At 34.6% G+C, this 20562-nt stretch overlaps 1 protein-coding gene across 7 annotated transcripts; it reads left to right on the top strand.

Moving 5' to 3' along the window:
• The first annotated feature begins 7 nt into the window (after nt 1-7).
• On the top strand, nt 8-18341 carry Rwdd4 (RWD domain containing 4). Of its 7 annotated transcripts, none has more exons than XM_087217058.1 (8): nt 8-312; nt 4002-4082; nt 7666-7771; nt 7849-7996; nt 9181-9298; nt 12128-12177; nt 12265-12314; nt 18114-18341. In XM_087217058.1, the coding sequence occupies exons 3-8, from the start codon at nt 7746-7748 to the stop codon at nt 18181-18183; spliced, it is 462 nt and encodes a 153-aa protein (XP_087073184.1). In that variant the 5' UTR covers nt 8-312; nt 4002-4082; nt 7666-7745; the 3' UTR covers nt 18184-18341. The 7 variants fall into 7 exon arrangements, 6 of the variants coding, with proteins under 6 accessions (XP_087073184.1, XP_087073180.1, XP_004853042.1 ...); XM_087217054.1 differs by lacking the exon at nt 18114-18341 and adding an exon at nt 15046-16891 and having other exon boundaries at nt 9-312; nt 7662-7771; XM_004852985.4 differs by lacking the exon at nt 18114-18341 and adding an exon at nt 15046-16891 and having other exon boundaries at nt 10-312; nt 7662-7771; nt 12312-12314.
• The last annotated feature ends 2221 nt before the right edge of the window (nt 18342-20562 follow it).

Here is a 20562-nt window from a genome sequence, read left to right as displayed (position 1 = left end):
GGGAGGGGCGGAGCCTCCGCCGTTAGCGCCCTGCAGCTTCTCCGAAGACGCTGGGACGCACCACCTCAGTGGCCTGTGTCTCGTGGCCCCCAGCCCACGGCTCAGCGTCCCCGCCTTCAAGCTGACGAGCGTCAAGGCTGCGCGTGATCTTGGCTCTACCGCTACGAAGAGGGTGCAGCCTCACCTCGCAGCCGAGGCGCAGAAAGGGGACGCCCTGGCCTCCGGGCCACTGTACTCGCCTTCTCTACGTAGTCGCGAGCGCTCTCGGCCTGGGAAGCTCCCGGCGCGATGAGCGCCAACGAGGACCAGGAGGTGAGCGTCCTCCCCTCCCCCAGCTGGACGCCCCTTGCCCACCGAGCCCGAGGCCGGTGTCCTTGCCTTAGAGTCCTCAGAGCCTGGCCCGGGTGCCCCCCGCGCGCTGGGACCCTGCGAGGAGAGCCCGAGCTGACGTGACCGGGCAGGAGGCTGCTTCGGTCTCCTCATCTCCTTCCCTTGTTTTTTGTAAATCTGGGAGCTTCCTTCTTAATAAGGATGGATGTCCTTACTACAGGACCCTGGCGCGTTTGAGTTGGAACCCAATCACCTTTCGATTTTAAAAGCCGTTGATTGGTAGAAAGAGGGTTAGTTGTGTCAGTTAAATTTCTGGTGGAGGAAAATGATAGTGGTGTCTCCGGCTTCTCTCTGTATTGTTGAGTGAAATCATTTAGCCATCTGTTACTTGTCCAGTGGGTACAAAATCTATTCTGAGTATATGTGTATCTCCTGAATTGTATGGTTTAAGCGTTGGTATTTCTTTGGGAAGTGTCATTTTGACATTGAATCATACAGAATTGGAGAGGCTAGGACGCGCTACAGGTCAGCTATAGGGAAGACTTTTAACTTTGTAATGTGTATGGATGGATAAAAAAGTGTCTACAGTGGTAAAAATCAATGCCCCAGGGCTGCACAGAGAGTATGTGGTAGAATTAGGATTAGAATTTAAGTCTCCTTGGGTAGTATAGATAAGCACTGCTATTCAGGAGCTACTTGAAGGTTAGTGTTTTTACATGATAGATGTAATAGAATCTCTGATTGAAAGTTATCTTTAAAGGACCCCAATCAACAAACTAATAGATATCTGAGTATTCTTTTAAAATATTCTTAGCAGGCGAGTTTCAAAACCAAGGCCTTAATAATTTTGACTCCTCAGAGCAGGGGAATTAGCTCAGTGGCACCATGCCTGCCTCGAAAGCACGACGTCCTGAGTTCGATCCCCAGTACCCCCCCCCAAATAGTTTTGATTCTTGGGAAGGAGAACAGAAGAGAATAGTCAGGGGATACAAAGTTACAGTTACAAAGAATAAGTTCTTTTGCACAGTAGAGTGAACAGTAAATAATAAAGTAATATATATTTCAAAATACCTGGAAGACAATAGACTCACTGAGAGAGAAATTGGGGAAACAATTCCTTTTACAATAGCATCCAAAAAAATGAAATATCTAGGAGTCAGTCTAACAAAGGAAGCAAAAAGACATCTACACTGAAAACTATAGCACTTTGAAAAAGGAGATTGAGGAGGATATAAGAAAATGGAAAGACATCCCTTGTTCCTGGGTAAGAAAAACCAATATAGTGAAAATGGCCATACTTCCAAAACTATTATATAGGTTTAATGCAATGCTGATTGACATTCCAACAATATATTTCACAGAACTAGAGAAAACAATCCAAAAATTCATTTGGAGCCAGAAGAGACCTGGAATAGCAAAAGAAATTTTAGGCAACAGAGATATGGCTGGGGGTATTATAATCCCCAACTTGAAACTATACTACAAAGCTACTGTGATAAATACAGCATGGTACTGGCAAAGAAACAGACCCAAGGATCAGTGGAATAGATTAGAAGATGCAGAAATGACTACAGATATGCTCAGCCACCTCATCTTTGACAAAGGAGCCAACCATCCTCATTGGAGGAAAGATAGCCTATTTAATAAATGGTGTTGGAAAAATTGGATTTCAACCTGCCAAAGATTAAAACTAGACCCATACCTATCACCATGCACTAAATTAAGATCGAAGTGCATTAAAGATTTAAATATTAAGACAGAAACACTAAATTTGCTGGAAGATAAGTTAGGTAGAACTCTTGAGGACATTGGTATAGGAAAAGATGTTATGAACAAAACCTCAGTGTCATTGGAACTTGCACAAAGAATCAACAACTGCGATCTTATCTTATTAAAAAGCTTCTGCACTGCAAGAGAAACTACCAACAGAGCTAAGAGATAACCTACAATGTGGGAAAAAATTTTCAGCAACTGTACTTCAGACAAGGGACTACTATCTAGAATATATAAAGAACTGAAAAAAATCAGACCCCCCCAAATTCAAAGACCCAGTTCAAAAATGGGCATCTGAAATGAACAGACATTTCTCAGACAAAGAAGTAAAAGCAGCAAATAAATATATGAAAAAATGTTCGACATCACTGGTCATTCGAGAGATGCAGATGAAAACAACACTGAGATTCCACCTCATCCCACAAAGAATGGCTGCTATTAAGAAATCAACCAATAACAAATGCTAGTGGGGGTGTGGGGAGAAAGGAACCCTTCTCCATTGTTGGTGGGAGTGCAGAGTGGTGCAACCACTGTGGAAATCAGTATGGAGATACCTCAAAGAACTAGGGCTAGAGGTCCCATTTGACCCAGCTATTCCCCTGCTGGGGATCTTCCCCAAAGAATTAAAAGAATCATACCACAGCGATGTATGTGCACCCAGGGTCATAGCGGCACAGTTTGTAATAGCAAAAGCTTGGAAACAGCCCAAGTGCCCATCAACTGGAGACTGGATAAAGAAAATGTGTTTTTTTTATAAAATGAAGTACTACGCAGCCATAAAGAATGACAAACTAGAGATATTTATAGGTAAATGGATGCATATTGAGGCCATCTTAAGTGAAATAAATAGGACACATGTAAATACCGAATAGTTTCTCTAGTGTGAGCAACTGAAAGAGTAATTAAGGATACACACGGATGAAATGACCTAATAACATATTTCTCGGATTGTGTTTCCATCACGTGTCATATGACTATCGAAATTTAAATTAGGGAGAAGCTTGGCTTATGTGGAGGCTGCTAGCTAACTGGAGTTTTTTCCAGACCACTTTTTCTTCAGTGTTGGTTTTGGGGATCTTTCTGAAACAAATCACATTCTCTGGTGTCTTGTTGGTGCTTGAGATGCTTTTTTAAGTTATATGGAAAAATGTTGAAGTGCTTTTCAGTTTTGTTTTGGTTGAGTTCTACCATATTTGAATATTATTGTAGGTTTTTTTCCCTTGCATTGTTCTTCTTTGAATGGTTTAATTTTTGTATGTGTGTATTTGATAATAAAGTTATTTAATTTAAAAAAATACCTGGAAGAGGAGATTTCAAATGGGCTCACCTACAAAGAAACAGTGAATGTTTGAGATGATGGGTATGCTATTTACCCTAATCTGATGATTATGTAATCTATACATGTATCAAAGTACCGTTTTGTACCCCATAAATATGTACAGTTACTATGTGTCAGTTAAAAGTAATTGTCTTCCTGCGGAGCACAGAGCATGTAGTGTAATGTTTCTCAAAGTTTGACCCATGGACCACTGTAGGTGGTTGTTAAAAAACAGATGCCTGCACATCACCTCAGACCAACCGAATCAAAATAGATACTTGAAGACAGTTTTCTGTCCTGTTTTTAAGAGGTTCTCTTCTCAGATGAAATGGTTCCTTTTAGCTTTTCTTCATAAGTCTGCTTTCATTCCTTTTCTATCTCTGAATTGAGTATTACGGACAAATTCTAAGTTTATTTATGTCCCATTTTAAAACTGTGGCATCACTGTTTTTCTGATTTATCATCAACTGACACCCTTTGAATGCTTTATACAAAGCAAATTGTCTTTCATCCTTTACTCATATATTTAGATATCTAACTACTAATCTATACCACGAAACTCATGATTCTTTTCTTTCAGATGGAACTAGAAGCATTACGTTCTATTTATGAAGGAGATGAAAGTTTCCGGGAATTAAGTCCAGTTTCATTTCAGTACAGGGTAAGATATGGCATGAATAAGTACCTGCTTTATTAGGAAAAGAAAAAAACTAAACATTCCCCCCAAAATGCTGATTTTGTTTTTTGAAATTGGTAATTTAAATTTATAATGTCTTTCTACTTTCTGAAGCATTTAAATGAAAATTTATCACCATGACATTAATCATTCTTAACATTTGAAATGTTAATTCAGAAATTATTTTTTTAAAAAGATTAACTTGGTTCTACTGTAACAGTCATAAAATGTCAGAAATGGAAGAACTTTAGAATTCATGGTTTTGCTCTCATCTTAAAAATGACTTCCCTCCATCATAGCTTCCTAAACTCCCACAGTTGATATTAATACATATGAGGATTAAAGTTCAGGTCTGTATTCCAAGTCTAGTATTCTTTTACTACTCTAATATATAGAAAAGAAAAGTTGATATTTTTTAATTCTGTCTTCTAAATATGTATGGGCATTTTTTTACTTATATGAAACATGGATCTTTCTTTAAAACGAGTTGTTTAAAATGCTATCTTCAACATAAAACAGTACTACTTTTTTTTAGTATTTTATTTTGTAAATAATATAAACCATTTATCTAAGTAATTATGTAATAGTGTAGTGAAGAGGGTTTTTGTGAAAGATTTCTGGAACTTTTGTAAAAGTTATTATGAACATTATCCCCATTTGAAGTAAATTGTAAGAGAAATGATCCTTATTCCTGACTATTGTAGGCTGTCACAGGAAATAAATTCTTATAATTATTTCTTTTGGATATTCTTCTTCCTTTTCAGCAATTCTCAATTCCCTCCTAAGCTCAACAGTCTCTACACAGTATCCATGTATCTAACAATCTTTTAATGCATAAAGTTAATGATGGAGTTAAGTCCTAGACCTTTGTATTTGACTCAGACCGCCTTCCCAGATTTTCCTGACCACCACCACCCTCCTCTTAGCAAATAGGAGCTTGAAAATTTCCCTAAAACTTCCTAAATGTCTCCATTGACAATATTATTTATTGAACACAATATGCAAAATACTCTTGGACATGGTTGTGTATTCTAGGATGGACTTAAGAGGAATAAAACATGAGATTGGAGATAGAGAAATGAACTAGAGTCAAAGGAAATGAACTAGAGTCCTGCATATGTCCTAGTTAAGCCCCTCCATTCTTGTACAGAAGAGTAGTAGGCTCCTAAATGACTTCTCTGCTTTCAGTTCTTTTTTTGGCTTCCTCTTTACTCTCCTCCATTAGACCTCTAACAGACTACTAGTTATCTAAAGTTGAAGTAGTGAGCCCATTCCCTTGTTAAGAAGTTTTCTCCATGGATTCCTCTTGCCTATAGAGTGAGCACTAAATTCTTTATCTTAATGCTCAGAGTCTTTCTGTTTCAAACTGGCACTCCACATTTTCCCAGCCACTGATAACCATTAGACTAATGGATTATTAAATATTTTCTGAAGTATTTTTAAGTATTTTGTTTTGGGACACATTGTTCACTGTTTACTTCACCTTTCAGCTATTATCTATCTGACTTTTCTAAGGCCTAACTGATGCCTCCTCTATGAAATATTTGGCCATATCTCCTATTTCAGCCCTGACCTTGAAGCAGAATTAACCATTCCCCATTTCTTCATACCTTGCTCTGTCACTTTGAAACTATTATTCATATTGCAAGTGTCTTATCTCTTTGAAGACAGGAATGATCTGTCCACCTAGCATAATCTGAAACATGTGGCAGTTTGTTCCTAAGTGTACCTTGAATAAGGACTTAAAATTGCATACAGCAAGTAACTTTTCTCATTTTTAATTATTATATAGCCAAGGCAAGCATAGACTGATTTCCATTATGTATATAATTGACTTATATAGGTTTATCATCAACAGAGGCCTAAATTTATTGATATGATTTCTGAGAGTGGCCTTATATATGATTGAAGGTAAGGAGGTCAAAATGAAAAACTGTGGACAGAAAATAAAAATGAATCAAGAAGTAGTTTGAGGTGAGAAATATTGCTGTTGTTTAAATCCTTTTTAAACAAATTGCACATGTATAAAAATATCAAAGGAGGGCCGGGGATTTAGCTCAGTGGCACCGATCCTGCGTCACAAGCGCCAGGTCCTGAGTTTGATCCCCAGTACCCAAAAAAAAAACAAAACCCCCCCAAAAAAAATATCAAAGGAGATTAGCATATCCTGTATCAGGATGAGATGCTGACTCATGAACTGTTCCATGGTTTTATTAGAAAATTATCATTTTGTAACTAGCGCAATAATTGATTCAGGCAGGGATCATTAATAGATGCTAAAATATTTGGGATTCACACAGTTTTGTAATATTATGCCATAGATTTCCTCTCACCTACAAAATAAAAAAAAATCTTTACATTGAAGACATCTGCAAAATGTTACCTTTCCCAGGTAATCAAACTCAGCTTCATCAGTGATGATTCTAGAAGATCTTACATGCCTTCTTGCATGGTGCTGTGAGGGTGTACCGCATGACCTATGTAGTGTCCTGACCAAAAACGTTTCATTTCAGTCCAAATAGAGGAACCTGGGAATGTTATACAAGAAAACTGGCCTGGACTTTTATTATCACAAAAGACATTTTAAAAGCAGGGGAAATGGCTGGGGACTATTCTAAATTAAAGTAGAATAGAGAGACAATGACAGCTGAATACAATCTATGATCCTTCAGTGGAGAATACATTTGTGGGTTAAAAGTGATATTTTATTAAAGGACACTTTAGATATGATTGGAGAATTTTAAATATGAATTATATATTAGATAATATTTTTGTATCAATGTTGAATTTCTTGGGTGTTATAATGGTCTTGTGGTTATAAAGAGAATGTCCTTAGAATACTTTATTCATAAATATTTGAAGACATTTCATTACCTTGAAATGATTCAACAAAAACCAAAGGAAAAAAATCTCACACATCAGGGGAGTGGGAACTGACTCAGTAGAAAGGAAGAATAAAGTAAGTGCAGGAAAAAGTTTTAAATAAATATCAGTGAGCATTTACTGTACTATTTCAGTTTTTAAGAGTAAAGAATTTTTAAAGAAAAAGTTGAGAGTAGAGGAAAAAAGACACCTCTAAATTACTCAGCCTAAGACCAGCCTAAGACCTTCTGTTTTCCTTATCCTTTGCCTTTTTCTTTTTTCCTCTCAATTTTACACTTGGTCTCTTGAGATTGTGCTAATGTATATTGATTTACTTATTATGCCTTTTGTGATTTAGCAGTTGAAAAACAAGCAAAGGATTAGGTGTTTTTCTCAGCTTATGGATTATTATTTTTATCCATTCTGTTCTTGTTCCTCCCAGTTAATGTCTTCATCCTCAAAAATCTTTGGTGAAACCTAAAAAACTATATCGGATGCTAAGTAGCATTGGTACTGGAAAAGCTGGTGGGTTAATTGAAAGCCAGGGCATGGGCATAAACTTAATCTGTGTCCCTGAACTTTTCAAAGTATCACATTCCTACATTGAGCATGAGTTCGAAAGAATCATTTCAAAAATCATACAATTTGGTATTCTGTCTTTTTTGTCACTTTTCACAAGCCTAAGATTTCGCTTTTCTTCAGATAGGTGAAAGTGGTGATCCCAAAGCCTTCTTAATAGAGATTTCGTGGACAGAAACATACCCCCAGACACCTCCAATTATATCTATGAATGCTTTTTTTAACAACACCATGTGAGTAGTTTTATTTCATTGTTTTTTTATTTTACTCTGTTTTTCTTTCCTCCTAATAATATGTTTGACATTTGTAGATCATCAGCTGTAAAGCAAAGTATATTAGCCAAGTTACAGGAAGCAGTGGAAGTTAACCTTGGAACTGCTATGACCTATACATTGTTTGAGTATGCCAAAGACAATAAAGAGCAGTTCATGGAAAATCACCATCCTGTTAATTCTACAGTGAGTATGTGATTATTTTTTTACCAGCGTCTTTTGTTGTTTTATTTTTGGTCTGCTAGTAATTTTTGCTAGTTAATATATTTTGAAAATTGAAGACATTGTGTTATGTTTAAAATGAATTTTATCTGCATCAAGTAAGAACAGTGAATTTTAGATTTCTTCAAGTTAACACAAAATGAAATTATATCCTGGATTTTTACACTTTATCAAAGACTAGAAGACTTCTTATGCTTATCAAAACCGAGTGACTGTATAACATTATCTTTTAAAATGTATCTCTTTGTAAAGCTTAAGTAGCTAAAGGATTTCTTACATAGTGCTAAAATATGTATGAAATTGCTTTCTCCACAAGGCTTGTTTTGTTGTAAATATTCTTGCCATCATTCAACATCAAGGTGTTAAAGCTTAAGGAGACTTTAGTAAGTAGAAAAAATAATGCCTTTATTTCTAGAATAATTTTAGAATAATCATCTTTTATGACCTTAAGTATCTTGTACACCAAGTTCTGCACTGAAAAACTTTCAGTGGTCAACGTTAATAGAGTTTTGTCTTGTGAACCAAACTGTAGATCTTGGTAGCAAAGGCTGTTGTCTACTTGAGTGCTCCTGGCTTCCACACTCTCAGTAGAACTAGGATAAAAAACTAAGAGACAGGTAGGGGAGCAGTAGAAAGATAGTAACCAAGACCATGGAATGAGATCCAACCTGTCTGGGTTCAAGTCCTCACTACACTGCTTGTTATACCCCTGTGACTTTGGGCAAGTTTCTCAATCTCTCTTTGGTCAATTCCTCGTTGATAAAATGGGAGTTATAATAGCATCTACCTTATACAATTGTAGTGAGGATCAGGAGACCAGAATGTTCACGTAGGTACATGTTACTTTTCCTAAAGATGCTTAAACTTCTAAATAATAAGTTAAATGAATTTTAAGCCATCTTGGAACCTCAGATCTTCAACCTAATGCAGGTAATCAGATCTTGCTCCTTACAGTTCTGTTATTAACTGTTTGACTAATATTGTGTCCTTTGATTAAAAACTCTTGATATACTGAAGGTAACTGATTTAATAAATGAATAGTAGGATTCTTTTATTTCATAACTCTAGAGATCAACTCATTTCAGGATGTTTAGAATAATTCAGTAAGTTTTAGGATATGAGTCTAAGAACCATTTCTTTCTTTTTAGACATCCATAAGCAATATCATCTCAGTCGAAACTCCTAGTATAGCCCCATCAAGTAAGAAAAAAGACAAAAAAGAACAACTTTCAAAAGCTCAGAAACGTAAGCTGGCAGATAAAACAGGTTTGTGTTTTTTTTTAAATCTTTTATAACGCAAATAAACAGATTGCTTTTTAGATGTGAACGCTTAATATATTTAGATTTAGAAGATTAATTCTCTGCTTTTTATTCTTGGAACATTTGGATCAGAAGACCTTTTGAGTCATAGTACAGAAATCTTATAAATACTTCCTGTTGCTTTATCACAGGACATAATCATTGAAAAATAAGGTAACTGAGTGGCAGAGTAACTATAAAATGCGTCCTGAGATTGAGGAACATTAGAGTAGCACACAAAAACCCATGTCCTACTTGTACACTCTAACATATCTAGGATTTTCTTTGTTTACCTCTATGGCAAGTGTGTATTATTAAAAATTATGTGAAATATAGCTTTCACTTGAAGTGAAGCCTAGTATACCATTAGATCCTAGCACAGTAAATAATATTTTTCTATAGTTATTTTTGCAACAAGATTTAGGAATAGAATTCTCATTTGTTCTAAATGAGAGTCCTTTAGAAAATGATTATATACTCCAAGTCATTATCAACAATAATGTTTGATCTTTTTTCTTTAATTTGGAAATTTCAAATTTATATCAGTCTATAAATTCTTCCCTGTTAGGGAAAATGAGGATATTATCATGTGTACACATGTACGTTTATATGTCAATATGTGTATATGTGCTACTAATATAAGATTACAAACTGCCCTTTGCCAAGATGAACTAACACTTTGATTTGAGTAGATTTGAGTAGATAGGTTTAAAAATGATCTTCTTCTGTGCCTCTCAAGGCAACTGGTAGTCCCCATTTTCCCAAGCTTGAATGAGAGTCACTTGGGCCAATTTTTAAAATTCAGAATTGCATGTTGAAATGATTACGTGCTGAAACGATGGTATTGTGGATATACGGGGTAAAATAAAATACATTATTAAAACCTAAAAAAAATGAGATAGGCTTTCTTTTCTAAAGGGATAGTAGGTTGATCTGTGTGTAATGTCTATTTGTAGCAGAATAAAAAGAAAGCAACACTGTGTCTGTCTCTAAAAAGTATATTTTGTGAAATAAAAATCTAGGAATCTATTATACCTCAACAAATCAGCACTAGTCAACTGTTAGCTATTACAGTCTGTTTTGTAGAATTTTGGTACTCTCTTTTTGGAATGTTTCAACATCTGTGTCTGTTGCTTTTATGCATAATGACCTGTGATCATTTCTTTCATTAATATCTACCTATCTTTATCTCTTTGATGATGTCGGCCTAAAGTCATTATCTTTCTGTAATGACAGTGTAGGAGTTTGTAGATCTCTAATTCTAAATAAGACTTTAATAAGACAGCCACAGCACTGTGGGTAAGTTTTAATTATCCAAACTTCGTTATCTGCCATTGTGCCTTTCATAACCAATAACCAGTAGGGTTCTAATTAGCATGAAAGAGAAAAGAACCATTACCATCTAAAATTATGCTGTAGGCAAAGTGCCAGATACCTATAATTCTAGCTACTTGGCAGCTGAGGCAAGAATATCCAAGTTCAGAGTTAGCCTGGGAAATTGACAAGGGCTGATGATGTAACTCGGTGGAAAGGCCTTGTATTCAATCCTTAGTACCACAAAAATAGATAGATAGATAGATAGACAGACAGACAGATAGAGCGAGCTCCAGTAATACTGCATTTTTCTTATAAGAACCATGAGTTTACTTTCTGTTTTCCTTTGCTGAAAAATCAACACAGGTTGAATATCCCTTAATGAAAACACATAGGTCCGATAAAAGTGTTCAGATTTCAGTTTTCAGATTTTGACTTATTTGCATAGTTACCAGTTGAATATCCATAGTCTGAAAATCCAAAATCTGAAATACTCCAATATACAAAACTATCCAAAAAGAAAAAAATTATAGATTTCAGATTCTCAGGTTAGGGATGGTTGCTTGTGTAATGTACTGGTTTTGAATGTGGATTTTAATGGCTTCATAAAATGAAACATACATACATAAAGTAACATACATAAAGCATAAAGGAATCAAGCCATTTTTAAATAGTATTTGGTAAACTGCTCTTTAGATTTAAATGTTCTGTATTAAAAGAATGAAAGCACTTTCCCCTGTGGCTTGTCTGGGCCACATTGAGTGAAAAGACATTGTTTTGGGATGCATATAAATAAAACATGTGATATGGTTAATATATATAAATAACAAAACTTCCTTTTTAAAATATTTTCATTATAGTGTTAAAAGAAAAGAGGGCAAGTGGCCTACAGGTTAAACAAATTTTTACAAAGTTACCAACTTGTTTTTCAGTCACTCAATAAAGCCCTTTTTGAAGAATATTACATTAAAAAGTGAATATCTCATCAGAACACAACTAACACATAAATTAACAAGGCCCCCTCTTAGTCTTGAAGCTGTATGTGTGTTTATGAGGCCTGTGTTGAGCCTGACTTCTTGATGTGAAATACTAACTCATGAAACAGTAGACTAACACAACTTCTTCCTTAAATGAGCAGTGACCTTCGATGAAGCAGAATTGTGCAAATGCATAAAACTAATATATTGATCCCAACCCATGTCCATATTTTTCCCTAGATAACTGGTTTTGTCCTAAATGGGAAATAGGGCCATTGTAAAAGGAGGAATACAGTACCTCAAATACTTCACAGGTATTTCCAGGAGAATGGTTCTTTCAACTAACAAAGATACTAAACCATTTTTCCAATGGTAATATGTGATTTAAACTTTTAATCTATTTCTTGTACACAATAGTATGCAAAATCTTATTTGTTAGCATATTAATCAATTTAAAATTAGCTGATCAGTCTTATAAATAAAATTGTTATGTTTCATCTTCCAGATCACAAAGGAGAACTTCCTCGAGGCTGGAACTGGGTTGATGTTGTAAAGGTAAATAATGTTTATACTCTGGTCTTCAAAACTATTACATTTATTGCCATCAAATAATGACATTTACATTTTCCATTTTCCCCTCTGCAACCACTGAATTTTCCTGGGATGTCTGTGTACGTTTTTACATTTAGCATGTAAGTACTTTTTTTGAAATAGCCTTTGCATTCTTTGCTTCCTCATACCCTTAGTTTTAGATTTTCTTTTCTTAAATAATTGAAAATCTAGATAAGTAACTTATAACTACAGTAAAGCATGACTGTTTTGTATGAGTACATCTCAAGAAAGAGCATGCTTAAATATGACTAAATTATATATGATATGGAAACCGAAGAAAACCAGTCATGGAAAGGACTACTTCCATTTTTTGGTAGAAATCATTCTAAATTTTAAATTCTTTGTTAAGGGGCCAGGGATTTAGCTCAGTGGTTCTGCCACCTGCCTCACAAGCGCAAGGACCCAAGTTCGATCCCCTGTACCAAAAAAGTAAAAAAGAAAAAAGAAATTCTTTGTTAAGGCCTTAACTGTAGTTGACCCTCATGAAAGATTTTCTGGTTTTGTTATTTAAAGTAGTTTACTTTCTTATTTTTCATTTTTTTTGTTAACCTCACTTCAATTTTTCTTGTACTATCTATAGTAGTTTTAAAAATACTAAACTGATAAATAACACAATAAATTAGTTCTTTTTGTAGGACTTCATGAAAAAAATTTTACATGCCAGTTAGTACCTCAACTGCCATAAGAAGAATTTGTTATGACCCAAGAGTAAAAATTAGAGTTTTAGTAATTTACAAGCAATGTATACTTAAAATTTATTTTATAATTGGCTATTTGGCCCATGATATGTGTTTTCTACAGAAACTGTTTGAAATAATCTTTGTACTTCTAGCATGTTGTACAAAAATATTACCTGAGGGTACAATCAGAATAAAGACTGTTTTTTTCTCCCTTTGGGGCAAGAGTCTGACCCCATAGAAAGGACTATGCAGAAGAAGCTTCTCTGGGATTCTATCATTTACCCTCTCCACTGATCGTTGGTGGATAGTTCATGTTGTCCTAGGTGTACCTGTATGTAGCTTACCAGCTGAATGAATCCTTTCTTTTCTCAAAATAGTCTGTGCCAGAATTAATGGTTTTCTCAGTCAGAATGTTTTTTCCCTGATGCAGCAGATCTCAGCTGAATGTGAGAAGAAAATAATCTGATTGATCTAAAGAGTGAAATAGGCTCTTCTTTCTCTACCACAAGAAGTTTGTTTTTAAGAGAGTCCTTAATAATATAAACAAAATTACAAGTTTAAAAAAATAATAAGTAAAATTAAAATAGCTAAGTAATCATGGGAAATGGGGGAAATTTTTTCTCTTGTGGTTCTGGAGATAAAGCAGGACCTCACTCATGCTAGGAAAGTGCTCTGCCACTGAGCTACATTCCCAGCCCTGAAGAGATATTTTTAAGGTAGTTACCTAGACATAGTTTGATCTCAGAAACTGCCAGTGGTTTCCAAGTGTGGTATTTGGTCCCTGGGAAATCCCTAAGACCCTACCAGGAGGATATGCAAGGTCAAAACTACTTGCATCATAACACTAAGATGTTATTTGCCCTTTTTTACTCATTTTCTCTTGAATATAAAGTGGTATTTTGGAGAAGTTGCATGATTGGCTGCATGACCAGTTACATGACATGTGGTGATGCCGCACTAATGCTCTACTAAAGTGCTAACAGAGCATGTCCTTATATATTCTTCTGTTCTCCAGAATTTTTTAAGGTAGTATGTTTGGGCTCTAAAAGTATGCTTTATTAACTCAGGTTATTCTTAGTACTTTTGTTATGTTGCCTTCTACTGTACCTATTTTATTATAAACACAGATTTATAAGATTCCTGATGAGTTAGATAATGGAAAGATTTGCAAAAATGGAAAACTAGTGCCACTTTTCACGTTTTGCTTTAGAAAATGTGGTTATTTCCCTTTAAAGAATGTTATTGGGTTATCATATAATGGGTTTATTGTTATTTATTGTTACTTTTTTATAAATGAAATATTTCAATTTTAATCTCAAATCAGTAGGGTTGGCCCACATTAAAAATATAATAAGGCTCTTTAGGGTTCTCTATTTTTAAAGTATAAAGAAGTCCAAAATGTTTGAGAACTACTATGCTTAGTAGTTTCTGCTTTCACAGCTTCCCAAATTCTCAGGGGTTACTGGGTACTGTGATGTTTTCTTGGTGATTAGATGGCTATTCTAATCAGAATTATCTTTGTATTGAGAATTTTATTTGTATTACCCCAAATTTGCTAACTCCTGTCAAAGATTTCTATCCAAGAAATAATAATACAATTTAAGTTTTTTAAAATCACATTGTCAAAATTATACTTTTTTGTTATCTGGTTAAGATACCAAATCTTATGTTAAGTGGGGTTTTTTTTTAACCACAGTTAAAAAAGAATTTTTTTTGAAGAATTTGTTGTCCCTTCTGCTGGGAATGTACCTCAGTGGTAGGGAACTTGCCCAGCATACATGAGGCCCTGGGTTCAATCCTCACCACAACCCAGAAAAAAATTAAAATTATTGTTTATATTAGAAAACAAAAATAGGAGAATGTCACTCACTTTATAAAAGTTACTTTCTTTTTGTATATTCTTGGTTCTAATTTATTTCTTAGAGTACTTTGAAGAATATTTATACTTAAGTTGAGGTTATATTTTTAAGCCTGTTTGAAGTAGCTAAATCTAAAATTGAGAGTAGTTACATTCCACATATGATATAGATAATTAAAATTCAGTTTACTTGAACCTTATTGCTTTAGTTTTGATAATGAAAATGACTCAAGTACTATGCTTAAACTTGTTAAATATTTCTTTTTTTTATAGTTAAGCAAAACTGGTTCTAAAGATGATGACTAGCACTTGGAATTTGACATAAGGAAAGAGGATCCTTTAGAAAGTAAACTGGGTTCAACATCTTTCATTACTATTTTCTGGTATTGAGGTGGCTTTTTATAAAATACAGTTTTTGTATGTTTCTTGCACAATAAATGTAAGCAGAAAGTTCATGAAGAGATCTGGTTGTATTAAATTATTTTCACAAATTTGCCTTAATAAAAGGTGAAAATGTTAGTTTAGTATACTTTATAAAGCCTGTAGAACTTTGTAAATGAACAAATATGGGGGACAACCAGTTAATTTATATGAACTTATTCTACTGGAAGTGATAATTTTTAAAGGAGTATGAAACCCTCTTCAAACTGTCAAAGCAGAATATTGAGTGTATAATTATTTTATATCATGATTCATATTAATAGGCTTCTTATCCAAAATAAAGTCTTCATCTCTTCTTTTGCTTAATTACTGATGCAGAAATTACTTCAAAGAAATTTAAATACCAGTATTTGAACTTTATATCACACTCTTTGTAGTTACTTTTTATTTTTCAACAGTGAACTCCTGTTGATTTGGGTCAAGACATTTGCTCATAAGAGCTTTCAATAATATATGTAATAGGAGAGTATGAACACCAATCTGCCAGTTAATTAGAAAGCATTTGCATAAAGCAAGCTATGGTGGTCCAAGCCTGTAATCCCAGCACCCTGGAAACTGAGGCAGGAGGATCATAAGTTTGAGACCAGCCTGGGCTACCTAGAGAGAACCTATCTAAAAAAAGAGTGAGAAAAAAAATCGTATAAGTACTATTTAAAACATTTCTCTTTGCTGCCTATACCAGTATGGGAATAAATGATGCCTTAATAATTTTTGTATTTTTGGAGACAATGATTTTAATAAATTTTTATTTATCTGCTGTTGTGTTTTTAATTGTTGGATAACTGAGGTCTTTAAATGGGTTCAATATAAAACTGCATTTCAAATATTTTTTTTGTAGTGTCTTTTCAAATCCAATGTACTTATCAATCTCTGCATCTTTTTAATACACATGGAAGTCTTTCAAATACTGAACTGTTATATGTGCTTTTTAAAGTCATTAATAAAGAAAACTTGGTACAGTTTTACTAGGAAGGGTTATCAATGTTTATGTGTGATTTAGTGACTTTATGTAGCCCCTTCATTTTAAGAACACTTAGAACTTCTGTATATCTGGAAGGGTGGATTGTTAGTATGTCATACCTGTGCAGTTTGTGCCTGAGGTTTTAAAGAATAATTAAATTTTAAAGAAGTTACCTTAGCATAAGAGTAATTTGAAATGTATTCATGGTTTTTACAAAGTAAAGTTTGGCTTCAGTTAGATTGTTTGAAATTGTAAGTATAATTACAGTGAAGAAGTTTAATCTCTTTTAAAAGCTGAATCACATTTTATTTCTTGAATTAGTATTAATATGCCGACTAGAATATGCCAACTTGTTTTCAGGGTTGTATATGTGTGGTTTTTGTTATGTTGATTTGTTTGTTCCTTTTTGAGGAAAAAAAATTTTTTTTTGCTTTTAAAATTATGAAATTATTCAGGCTTACCATGGTTGCTAGATTACAAAGAATAATGCTAATTGAATTCCAATGAACTATTTTTACTGTTTTTATATGAAATGTACAAATTTCTGGGGGTGATGGTGGCCATGGTGCATCTTATTACCTTGTGTAAAATATTTGAAGACTTTCACAGTATCACCATCATCTGTTCAACGCTCCCAGTATATTTTCTCAAAATCTCTTTACCTAAAATTGTGTGGAATGGCATAACTAATAAGCAATAAAGTCTGAATTACAATAACTTCTCTACAGGTTTGATTTCATATCACTTTAGAGAGAATTGCTGATTTTGTAAAACTGCATAGCTTTATGGTATGAGATATACCTACCTAATGGAAACTGTTCAAAGTGTTTAAGATTAAAGAATTTTTTTCAAGAAGAAAAGTCAAGAAGAAAAATAAAATTAAATGGGAATTGCAGCCTGGAGTTCTAAGAATAGCTTTAGTTTTCACAGCTTTGGGATCCCAAGAGACAGGAGATGAAGTCCAGGATCAGCCCAGGATAGGGAATCACACCCAGACTTGCATCTGAGCGTGTGTGCGGCACACACACACACAGAGCATACTTATTGCTGAGTCCCATACCCCAAGGAGGATCCTAAGAACAGTTCCTGTATTTAACTTTGACTCTGGATAGAGAGGTGAAATATAAATGTATACACACATATACTCTCCTTACTGTTTAGACCCCAAGAATACTTCACGCTTGGATTTCAGCCCAAATTCTTCCCCATATGGATACTCTTAAAAAAAGAAAAAAAAAAAAAGCCCAGATTGATGGTACATAACCTATAACCTATAGGTTATGGCCTATATATGGCCTATAACTCCAGCAATTCAGGGACACTGAGGCAGGAGTATAGCAAGTTTGAGTCCAGCTGTGGCAATTTGGTGACTTAGCAAGACCCTAGAAGGAAAGATAGAAAAAATTGTACCAATAAATTTAATTTTAAAATGAGAGGTGGGAAGGGAGGGAAAGGAAAGAGAGAAAAAGGGAGGGAGGAAGGGGAAGAAAAAAACAAATTGGTAGGGTATGTAGGCAACTGTTAGAGATGAATACAAAATATTCTCTAGAAGAACCCACCTTAAGCCAGTTCTCCAAAGAGGTCCCACATATAGTTCATGCAGTGTTTGCTCACACTCAAAATTCACACGGTACATAAGCAAGGCAGAGGGAAAGCCTGCCAAGGGAAGGGGGTGGGTTCAAAGGAATAAGCCACAAAGATACAGTGACATTATCAGACTGAAGTATTATTGAGTAAGGAACAAAAATCTATTTAAAAAATCATCAGACAGATTAGGAAAAGAACCAAGTAGAACTTCTCAAATAAAAAATACAATTGCTGAAATTAAAGTTACAGGTAAAGACAAGTGTTGCTTTGGGATATACTTTGTCAAGTCTGAAGTATAAATAGGCTTTGGAATGAAATCGGTACTAACACTGCATTTTGGGTTTTCTTTTAGATGGCAGCATGAGAACCTCTGTCCTGCTACATTTCTCCACAGGCTACTACATTTTAGGTTAGTTAGGTGATTCTAGCCATCACCAGTCTCTGCTGGACACAGCAGATAAGCCCAGTCTTGGACCTTGTTAGAAAACACATGTATGATGAGGACTTGGCTATGTTTCCAGAGGGCTGTCGGTAATTTTAAAAATAATAAATTTTAAAATCATGCCATGTAATGACAGTAGACATTTTGTTTTACCATTGAGTATTCTTCAGAGTAAAAACAATAATGGTTATCTGGTAATGTATGGTTCAGAATTTCACTTTTTTCTGAGTGTTTTTCTGCAGTTTGTGATCCTTTAGTGAGGAAAATAATTGAGGGAATGGAAGAGAATTGAACAGAAAATACCAGCATTACACTGCCTGTTATTAGGGAATGTCTTTTCTTGTGAAAACTTGTTTGGATTGGGGTGTTGTGTGTATGGATACTGAGTCATCGTGTAAAATTTATTACTAGTGGTGAAAAAGTTTGAAAGCCACTGATCAGAACAAAAGATAGAGCAACCAACATTTATATGAATATTCTTAATTTTTTTAAAAACGTGATTTTCAAAGTGCTAAGGACTTTTATCATTGAGATATATATATATCTAGATATATATATAGATATCTAGATATATATATCTAGATATATATATATAGATATTTTTTTTTTGGTACCGGGGATCGAACTCAGGTCCTTGTACTTGTGCAGCAGGCAGCGAAACCACTGAGCTAAATCCCTGGCCCCTATCATTGATATATTATTAAGTTAAGCTCTATCTCACTGTATAAGAAGATCATTTATTTTATTTAAAGGGCAGTCTTTAATAATTGAACAAAGAATATTTGTACATGACAACTTTTACTTCTATAAAAAGCTGAAGAGAACATTTTAAGAGGCAGTCCTTGAATAAACAATTTTAATAGCTTTAATTTCTTGCTGTAAATCAAAAATAAGAACATGTGTTTAATTTTCTCACCATTTCTAGAGGAATCATTTGATTGCTGAGTTTCCTGTATAAATCTAGTTTCCAAAATAAATTGTTCTCATAGGCTGCTGGTAGTGATAACATAGACAGGAAATGTTCCCACCCCTGCCCATTTTTCTTTGTTATTGCTGGCACCTGGGAAGTTGGATGTGCTCTTACATGTTTTTCTGCAGCTTTCTGGAGATAGTATGAAATAGTATGAAAACTATTTCAGTAGCTTTCACAAGGATTTGGCCTGTTAGGAAAGTTTTCTTGATATTTTAAACACCAAACCATCTCTATGATCAGTTCTTTTTCCTTTCATTAATAACAGAATGCAACTTAGAAAAGAAGCAAGGTGGCATGGGCGAGGGGAGATGCAGATTTAAAACATTTTGATTCATAACTAGGTGATAAGAAATTAACCTGTGGCTATAGCTCAGAGACCCTGGGTTCAATCTCCAGCACCAAAAAAAAAAAAAAAAAACTAAAAAATTTTAATATTATGACAATCTGTTGGGTATAGAAAGAGCCAAGGAAAGGTTTTCATTGAAAGTGGATGTGGAATTACAAGAGGCCGAGTCCTACTGTGTGCAGCCTGAAGATTTTCCTTTTAAACACTCCAGCATTTTATTCTGCTCCAACTGCAAGGTGAAGCTGAGTGACATGCTGTATTTGTTCTTACAGCAAAGGGTTTTCTGAGTCATTGATGATTTATGTCATTTGTGAAGAAACAGTCAAGTTTGAACCCCTGTGGCCTGGGGAAATTTTCATCTCTCCAAGGTATCAGTGGAAGCAAATAATTCCCACATTGTTTTATTGTCAGTTTTGTATTTTTAAATTTTTTTTTCTAATGCCTATCCAGTACTATGATTCTTTTAAACATAAAAGTGAAAGAAATTAAAAATTGTTGAAACCTCTTATTTTTTTCCTAAAGATCAGTAAATCTAAGTATGTCATTTTGTTGTTTATTTGATAAATACTAGATATTCCTTACTTTCTAGGGGCAGCTCAAAAATTAAATTTTAAATTGGTGAATCTTAGTTATTTTGTTTGAAATCCCCATGATACCTGAAAGGGCATGAAATTTGGGTCGTAAATGTCCATCTGCTAAAAAAAAAAAAAAAAAAGCTTAATTCCTACTACATGTTGACAAATGCAATCTGCAGTTTGAGTTTTTACATTTTTCTTTCATACGTAAATTTTGAACCCCTTATTGATTGAAGTGACCCGTGTAGCTGGTTTTAGAAATCAAGTTGTTCTATAAGGCTTTTAAGATAAAAAGATCATCTTCTCAGCCACATCCCTCATATCCCAATTCCCACCCCATGGAGCTAACTAACTACTTTTTGCTTAGACTGGCTAAGAAGGTCCTGACCTATTGTCTATTGCTGTGTCTGTGACCTCCTCTCCTGTTACTCTCTGCCTGTTTCTGCCTTGTGACCCAGTTCTGGA

This window comes from Heterocephalus glaber, unplaced genomic scaffold (assembly GCF_053883595.1).
Source record: "Heterocephalus glaber isolate CG9 unplaced genomic scaffold, H.glaber_assembly_v1.0 deba00001461, whole genome shotgun sequence".
Lineage (NCBI taxonomy): Eukaryota > Metazoa > Chordata > Mammalia > Rodentia > Bathyergidae > Heterocephalus > Heterocephalus glaber.
This window is presented reverse-complemented; position numbering and strand designations above follow the sequence as displayed.